Source organism: Pteropus vampyrus, unplaced genomic scaffold (assembly GCF_000151845.1).
Source record: "Pteropus vampyrus isolate Shadow unplaced genomic scaffold, Pvam_2.0 Scaffold34, whole genome shotgun sequence".
NCBI classification, from domain to species: Eukaryota; Metazoa; Chordata; class Mammalia; order Chiroptera; family Pteropodidae; genus Pteropus; species Pteropus vampyrus.
In genome coordinates this window covers 6807992-6817466 of record NW_011888815.1, presented here as the reverse complement: position 1 = coordinate 6817466, position 9475 = coordinate 6807992, and the positions used below count along the sequence as shown (strand labels likewise).

General features: G+C 42.7%; 1 protein-coding gene across 1 annotated transcript in view; it reads left to right on the top strand.

The window, feature by feature from the left end:
• CERS3 (ceramide synthase 3) overlaps positions 1-9475 on the top strand; it is an 88064-nt gene that overhangs the window by 15076 nt on the left and 63513 nt on the right. Inside the window, exons 3-5 of the mRNA XM_011357317.2 lie at positions 3878-3960; positions 4726-4783; positions 5758-5808. Coding sequence (XP_011355619.1) covers positions 3878-3960; positions 4726-4783; positions 5758-5808 — 192 coding nt within the window. The remainder of the gene's footprint in view (positions 1-3877; positions 3961-4725; positions 4784-5757; positions 5809-9475) is intronic.

Sequence of the window (9475 nt, the reverse complement as noted above, 5' to 3'; positions counted from 1 at the left end):
TTTTTTCTCCCCTGTAGAATACTGTAGTACTTCAGGCCACTCCCTTGGTGTCGCCAACTGACACCTGTGCAAAAAATAGTGAACTAGGTCATCGCTCTGGTTTTGTTCCTCTTCTTTACACGTAGACAAATGCGTGCGGTTGGGTTGCGTTCGATGCCGCAGGCTGCACGTTCTACACATTCTGTTCCTTCTTTCTGCCTATTTCATAAGGTTCTCGCATTGCCGAGTGACTTTGAACAGATATTTGTGTTTCGATGGTGAAATAGATAGGGAGCTGATGTAAGACTCTCAAATAAATAGACAGCCTGCGTGAGGCTAGGCTCTAATGGCTTCCTGTCATTTACCTGTATACTCCTGAGCACCGTCATCCAGGTATGAAACCGGTGGTGTTCAGAGGCCAAGTCTTTGGGGAGTCTTGAAACTCTCATTCCTCATCGCAGGCTTCCGTTGCCTTTCCCACGATGGTCGTAGGTATACGGCCTGGTTTGTCTTCTAAGTGCTTCTCCCTGATTTTTAGCCCTTGAGAGTTAATGTCGCGTTGCCACTGATATCAGCATGGCAAGAGGGAACCTCTCTGACCCATCACCTCAAAACACTACAAAATGGAGCTGGTCTCACGTGACATCTTCCTGTGTTCCTGTGAATGATTGTCCTCTGAAAGAAAGTCCTCGGGCAGGGGCTGATTTTCTACCTCCGAGCTGATTCGTACTCCAGGGAAACGCTCTTCGATGTCCCAGCAACAGCGTGAGGCAGTCAGGGAGGGTTCTAGCCCCATTTAACTGATGAGAAGCTACGCGTCCATCTAGTCTGTGGACCTGGCTATTGGTGGGGCCATTGCGTTCCGGCCCTGTGATCTTCCCCTGATACACCTTGTGCTCCCTCACGCTGTGCCTTGCCACCGAATGCTCCTCTTAGCAAGCAGGGAACCCCTGTGGCAAGGAACCGGGTCAACAGAGCCTGACGTTTGGGAATCTGGCTGCTGGTGAGTCCACTGAAAGCGGGCCACAGAGTTCAGGCTAAAGGAGGGGATTTCAGGTTGCCATAATCAGCCACCAGGCACTGCAGAGGGTTGTACGATGCCTTGTCTGGACATGGCGCCCTCCTACCTGTCTGCGGTTCTCGATTTTAAGAGGGAAGGAAAAGTGGAAGGCTCGGTCATTGGCCTTAAACCTCTCATCAGGAAGACGAGACTATCGCTTATGAAACCACGGCATCTGCAGTTACTACGCCCAGAGGCACATGGCCCTGGACACCTGCGGCCCAGTCACGTTTACCTGTGCTGTGGACTTTCGGAGGAGATGGTGTCTATGGGGCTGAATATGCTGGAAAAGGACCTTTTAGAAAACTTAGGTGTGAGCTGGACCTTGAAGAATGAGTTAGATTTCCATAGGAAAAGAAAATGTGATTTGACGGCAGCAGGAAATTATAAATGCATTCCAGAAACAGGACTGGGCCCACAAGTAAAATTTAAGCTACGTCTTACTCATTAGTTATGTTACAGATTTCTTCCAAGTCGGAAAACTGTTAAACGTGGTTATGGGCTAAACGAATAGGCTCAAAGCAAAATGCTTTCGTTGGGTCGGGGGGCTGCACTTCATGCCCTCAGCTTTGGGGTGTGCTGCAGGAATTTCAGCAAGAAACGCCCACCCCGGGTGTTTTGGAAACCTCAGGAACCTCACTTTCCAGCCCCGGGTTCTTCCAAATGACCCCGACAGGCGGAAGCCCCTCCGCAGCATGGGGGCGGGTTAGCTGCGAGCAGCTTGAGTTGAGTGGATTATGTCCTCGCTTACTTCCTGTAATGCCCCCTGAACCCCATTTCACAGCATTTAAGTACTTTAATTCCTAGTAGATCCTTTATGTTTAAGTCAGATTGCATAATTAGCTGACCTCTTTTTTTTGCTGTTATTTAATAAGCAATTACGTTTAGCAATGAGAGTTCATTAGAACAGGACCCAGTGACTTCTCAGTACCTGGCATGTGTATGGGGGGGGTACCCCAAGGTGAGGACCGGGTTGGCCCTGGGGCCAGTCCCCTGTTTGCTCTATTCCGCCTCTCACTCAGCCCCATCTCTGGCTCTGTCACCTTCTCTGGCTCTGTCACCCCGTTGGCCCAAGGTCACTCTGCCCAGTTCCTCCCTGAGTTTACCATGTATTCTCATTTTCAACTGTACTGTTCGGACCCGACTAGTCAATTTCTGGATTTTTTTTTCCGAGGGTTTTTTTCCCTTCCCAATTATTTTTTATCTCAGCCTTGTCTGGAAACAGAGGAACTTTTGCCACTTTAGGGTCACCAGAAGCAGGTAAGAGGCGTCAGTAAGTACATCCCCGAACCTCTTGTCGCTAGGGATGTGTAGCGGATCTGAAACTTTTTGGTTTCGGGGCCCCTTCGTTCTCTTAAAAACTATTAAAAGACCTCGAAGAGTGTTTGCTTGTTAGTGTGATACCTGCTGATGATTACACTATTAGGAATTAGAGACATTTATAAAACGTAAGACCGCAGGACACAGGCACACACTTCAGCAGCTGTCAGAGCAGCGATGCCATCGCATGTCGCATGTCGTGTGGCCTGTGGGAATCTCCACTGTACGCTTGTCAGGGGACAAGTGCAAGAGTCACATCACATTCCAGGGTCATCCTGAAAATATGTCAGGGGCCCCCCATGGACACCGTGACAACCGCGGGCATACTGCGATGAAGCCTACCAGGACTGGTCCAGAAAGGTGTGAAACTTAGAATTTTATTCTTGGATCTGACCGTTTCTGTGCAGCCATAGATGGGTCATGTGGTTTCTCTCACCTCCGTGTTCTTTAGTGTCCATCCTACCTACTTTTAGGGTAGTCATGAGAACGAGGCAATAATCTGTCAAAGGGGGCGGATTATAGTACCTACTTCATAAGCTTATTATGAAGAAAAACGCGGTATGGCACACGTGCCTGGCACAGGGTCAACGGGTCGATATGTGTTTGAGAAACACGTAATGCGAGGTGTGCCACCTCAGCTTATGGCTCCCTTTGGGGCTGGCAGGGCTTACCATCTCCCTTTTTTTGTGCTTCTTGTTTGGCCAAGATAAGCAGGGAGCCCAGGAAATGCTCCCCGCATCTAAGCGTGAGCCTTTGCTGGACCAGCCAGAAATAAAACAAGTTCATTTTATAAAAGGCCTTTTGGGTGTGTTTACGGTTTAACTTTCTGAGTAAGCGAACCCCACTTTTTTCTCAATCAAAACAAGCCATGAAGAAAAGCTGTCACCTAGCTTATGTGACAACGTTCAGGAAACACTGCTGGATTCAGAGTCCAAAGATTCGGCCTCAGCTGTGTGACTGCTCAGCCGTGCTAGCTGGGGACACGTCCGAGCCTTTGTCAGCCTGGTTTTCCGTCTGTAAAGTGAGACTATGTAGATATTCTCTTTTCTTATTTTATCTTATAGGCAAGTTATACAAATGTAAGGAACAAATATTTTTTAAATATTGTTGCTTCAGCAATCATTACATAAAATAGCAGTAATTAAAAAAAAACTTTTTACTTTGCAAAGCTATAAATATATACAAAATTAGAAAGACTATTATGCTATGTATCCATCGCCAACTTTAATAATGATCCGCTCGAGGTAATCCTGGGTCATCTGTGCCCCCACCTGCTTCTCTCCCCCATCGCAGCTGTTTTTATGGGTCATATTTTTTTTTCAGTTTAATTGAGATATAATCAACGTATACCACTGTATAAATGTAAGATATACAGTATGATGGCTTGACCTACATATATTGGTTACAAGTTTAGTTAAAATTCATCATTTCACATAGATGAAAAAGAAAGATGAAAAAAAGTTTTCTTTCTTTCTTATGATGAGAACTTTTAGGATCTACTGTCTTGGCCTTTTTCAGATGTACCACACAGCAGTGCCGTCTACAGTGACTGTGCTGTACATCACACCCCCAGGACCTGTTTACCTTGTAACTAGAAGTTGGTACCTTTCGGCCACATTCATGCAATTTTGATTAAAGATCACTTTTAAAGCAGAGAGCAGACAACGTGTGATTTCCTTTATAAATATTTTAATATAGCTCTCTAAAAGATACATACCACAGTACTTTTAAACATAATTGCCACACCAATATCATATCTTAAAAAAAAATGTTTAATAACAGCAAATATTCGATCGGTATTTATTTTTTCTTGGTTGTCACATAATCTTCTTTGCGCTTTGTTTATTGACTCTTTTAAGTCTCTTAATTTATAGGCCTTCCTCTATACAACAGGGAAAGCATTCTTTCAAAATATGCTTTTCAGAGACAAGACTAAAGTCTGGCCACATAGAAACCTTTTCACTGGGAATTAAATGAGGACAAAATAAGTGTTTAGTTAATACTAATATCAAACCATCACTTATTTTGTGTTAGGAACTGGGCTAAGCACAATAATAGTAATAATCCAGTTGCCATTTATTGTTGTTTACTTCATACTAGACACTGCGATCGATATTTTCCATATATTATCTTCACCTCTTTTTATGTTTTTCGTTAAGTTTTGTTATTTGCATTTTACAGAGGAAGAAATTAAGCCTCCCTGAGTTTGAGTGACTCAAGCTAAAGTCATAGCCATCTAACAAGTGGCAGAGTTAGGATATCAGCTTAGATTTGTCTGACTCCAGAATGTTCGTTCTTTCTGTTATACCAAATGTTTTTCTCTAAAATGTCAATCACCTTTACAAGATTTTTTTTTTTTTTGGCAGCTGGCGATTTGCATTTTACTTAATGATTACTATCGCTGGAATTGCGTTTCTTTATGATGTAAGTTGTCTTTTTGATATCTTTGATTGGAACCTGCCTTTAATCTTTATGATTCCTGCCTGTGATTTCCTTAGGATGTAATACTTCAAAAGATGACTAGCTCTTAAACTTCTAATCTCTAGAATGCCTAGAGGAGTAGCAACTTCTGCATCTGTCTTTGTCTTTCGAAGCCTTCACTAAGCTTTGCATTTGCAAAGTTAATTTTTAAACATAATCTCTTTCCATTTCCACTCACACAACCCATGCAACAACTAAACTGGACTCCTGACAACCTGGTGCATCCTCACTTTTGGATTTTAACACGTTTTATTCCCTCTGACAGAAACGCCTTACCCTTCCCACCTCTTTCTCTGCCTGCCACATTTCATCCAGTCCCATATCAGATGCCACTGTTCCATGAAGACTTTCATCATTCACCCATCAAAAACAAAATCTCTTCTTTCCATATTCCCTTTGCATCGTCTGTTTAAGTACTTATTAAACGACTATCTCATCAAGTGACGTGTAAATGTAAATAGTGAATCATTCACAGAAAATAGAAGATGATTGGCTTTTAGAGACTTCTCTCAAGATTCTTTTAAGATTTCTCTTAGGATATTTTATTGCCGCAGATACATCAAGATATTTTTATTACTACGGAAGCAGTCATCTAATTGGTTCTCATAATTTAACAATCTCGTTAGAAATTATTCAGAATGATTCTTTGAAATAATTTGCTCTGTGAGATAGGACCGATTTTGGTCCCAGACGCACTAGAAATTGTGAATGTCACGGTGGCGTTGTATAGGAACATGTGTGAATACCTACAGAGGGAGTGAGATGCTCAGCACGAGCAACAGGAAGGTGACAAAAATGCATTTACTGTGGTGTTTGCCACCCATCCGTGACATCAGCAAGAGTTTATGTTTTCTGTCGAAATCAGCCTTTGACTTGGACAAACTTATTTTTTCTCACTCGGCTCCTTGTCTTTTCAGAAACCTTGGGTATATGACCTCTGGGAGGTGTGGAATGGCTATCCAAAACAGGTAAGTCCCTCCCTTACTTCAGTGATCAGACCCCTCACATTGTCCGCTGATATAGGCGCTTTATATTAACCCCGTGGGAATTGGGATAGGAGAATTGGCACACATTTTGATATTCTGGCAACAGTATTACCGTGAGTAACAAGCTATCCTTTATCTCCGACCCAGTGGTCTCATATTTTCTATCAGGATTCATGGAACTGGCAAGCTAACTTGCAAGTAGGATAAAATCAAACTCTTCCTTGTTCTGGAATTTTCTACTTCTATGTTCTCCAGTTCACTAGTGATTTTCTCAGTGGTGTCTAATCTACTATTAAACACATCTTTTGAGTTCTCAATTTTAGTTATTGTACTTTTCAGCTTTCAAATTTTCATTTAGTTCTTTTTTTTTTATGGATTCCAATTATCTATTGAAATGTCCCACGTTTTGACCAAGTATTTAGAGTTCTCTTAAAGTCCAAGTCTGAGAAGCCCAATATCTTTATCACCAATGTGTCTGTTCTCTTTCTTATCCTGTACCTTTATGCTTGCTAATGTTTGATCGAATGACAGACATCGTTTATGAAAATTTATAGATGCTCAGGATGATATTACCTTCCTCCTAAGAGAATTGTCTTTCACCTCCGTTAGGCAATTAAAGTAGAGACAGATCACCTATATGTTTTTCTGTGACCGAGCTGATTCACTGTGGACTCCAGTCTTTTCGTGAGGGCAGATGTATTTACAACTCACCCATCTTCCTGGGATGTTTCTTATATTGGTTTTAAATAAAAGATAATAGGTTCTGGTCAAGATGACAAAGTAGGTGGACGCTGTTCTTGCTTCCTCCCATGACAGCATTAAAATGATAACTAAAATATATAATAATCACCCTGAAGAACCATTTGAAGACGAGATGAACGGAAGTCCAATAGCTAAAGATATAAAGAAGGAGCCATCTCAAGACTGATAGGAGAGGTGGAGACAAGAAGCAAGGTTGGCCTTGTACCCACATGTGATGGTGGAGAATAAGTAGAGATATCTCGGCTGTAGATGTCCCCCTAAACAGTGAGGGGCCCAAGCCCCACGATATCTGGCTGTGAAAGTCAGCCATCTGTCTGGGTGAGATTGAAGGCAACTGGAAATCCAGGCATCCTCTTAAAGGGCCCGCACACAAACTCTTACCCTTAGATGCTCACCCTGGGCTCTGGCAGAGGAACAGTGCCTAGGGAAGTGCCAGAGACATACAGTGAGAGACTGAGTGGCATCAGGAAAAGGGCTGGATAGACAGCTGCCATTGTCCTCATGTGGAGCCCCTCACCCCTCTCACCCCAGCCAATCTGAATTTTCATTGGCCTGGTGAACCCCATTCACTCCACCCTGGTGACTGTATGGAACTCCGCCTCACTCAACTTGTGCAACGCCAGAGTCTTTTTTGCGCCTGGCATGCAGCCCTTGATGGCCTGTATTGCAGTTTTTCTTGGACAACTCTTGGGTGACCTACAGGCCCCAGGTGGGCAGTGGCTGGCCTCGGTGTGCCCTGAGACTTTTAAACAGAGAGGCCCCAGGCTCAGCACTGGCACCACATGTGAATCTGCATGACCCATTGAAAACCACTTGCTCCATGCTGGTGACTCCCTGACATCCTGTGCCACCCAACTCCCACACCACCCATATCACCCAAGGTTCTTCTTTCAGCAACTGAGCCTTACAGACAGCTGGCAGGTGGTAGCAGGTGTAGGGGTTCTCTGGGACTTTTGCTAAGCTGACCCAAGCCTGGTACTAGTGACGGCCAGCCTTGATTCGCAACGTGACCTCTCCCATATGCCAGGTTCAGCACAGGCAGCAATCAACTATGGATCACTTTGTAACCCCTACCTGGTAACCCTGGATAAGTCACAGGCAATGGCTGACGTTGGCCTCCACAGAAGCCCTTTCCAAGTGGCCCCCAAACCAATACACCTGGTAGCCAGCTTCAAACCGTAACAGAGCACCACCTGATTTGCTCAAGTGGCACACCCAAAGAGTGGTCTCAGCAGGTACCTGAGCCTACTGGGGGGAATTCCCACGCCATGGGATCAGCCGCCACACAAGAGCTCATAGGCTGTGGGCGTGGCCAGTCCTCAGCCAGTCAGCCTGAGGGTCAGTCCCACCCACTGATGTGCCAACAGCAATCAAGGCTCAACTATAGCAGGAAGGCACACCCAACCCTCGCAAGGGACACACCTGGAGAATCTGACTCAGGTGACCAGGGATAATGTGCTCCTGAGCCACATAGGACACTGACCACATAAGGCCACCCTGCCAAGCCTGGGAGACATAGCAGATCTACCTAACACATAGAAACAAACACTGAGAGGTAGCCAAAATGAGTAAACAAACAAACAAAAAAACACAAGTACCAAATGAAAGAACAGGAGAAAACTCCAGAAGAAGAACTAAATGAAATGGAGGTAAGCAATTTATCAGATACAGAGTTCAAAACAATAATCATAAAGATGCTTAGATAGACCACATATTAGGCCATGAAACAAGTCTCAATAAATTTAAGAATATTGAAATCATACCAAGCCTCTCCTCCGATCACAATGGTATGCAACTAGAAATCACGTACAAGAAAAAAACTGAATAACACAAACATATGCAGGCTAAGTCATGTGCTACTATACAAGGAATGAGTTCACAATGAAATCAAAAGTTACCTTGAGAAAAATGAAGATGAAAATATAATGACCCAAAATTTATGGAACACAGCAAAAGTAGTCCTAATTGAGAAATTCATAGCAATACAGGCCCTACCTCAAGAAACAAGAAAAAGCTCTAATAAGCAGTCTGATCTTATACCTAAAGAAACTAGAAAAAGCACCACAGCAAAAGCCCAAAGTGAGTAGAAGGAAAGAAATAATAAAGATCAGAATGGAAATAAATAAAATAGAGTCTAAAAAAAAAAAAAATTCAAAAGATCAGTGAAACCAAGAGCTGGTTCTTTGAAAAGATAAACAAAATTGATAAAGCTTTAACCAAATTTGTCAAGAAAAAAAGAGAGAAGACCCAAATAAATACTATCGGAAATGAACGTGAAAACTGACACCACAGAAATACAAAGGATTATAAGAAAAATACTACATACAATTATATATCAACAAAGTTGACAATCTGGAGGAAATGGGTACCTTCCTAGAAACAAACAATCTTCCAAGACTAAATCAAGAAGAAACAAAATCTGAATAGACCAGTCGCTACTAACGAAATCAAATTAGTAATCAAAAAATTCCCCACAAACAGAAGTCCTGGACCAGATGGATTTTGCCAAGCATTCAAAGAATAATTAACACCTATCCTTCTCAGACTATTCTACAAAATTTAAGCTGATGGAAGGCTCCCAACCTCATTTTAGGATGCCACTACTACCCTGATTCCAAAGCCAGACAAAGAAATTACCAAAAAAAAAAAAATTATAAATTAATATCCCTGATGAATATAAATGCAAAAATTCTCAACTGAATATTAGCAAACTAAATTCAAGAATACATTCAAAAGATCATACGCCACGATCAAGTGAGATTTATTCCTGGGATGACGGGTTGGTTCAACATCTGTAAATCAATTAACATGAACAAAATGAAGGATAAAAATATCGTATGACCATATCAAAGATGCAGAAAAAGCATTTGATAAAGTCCGGCATCCA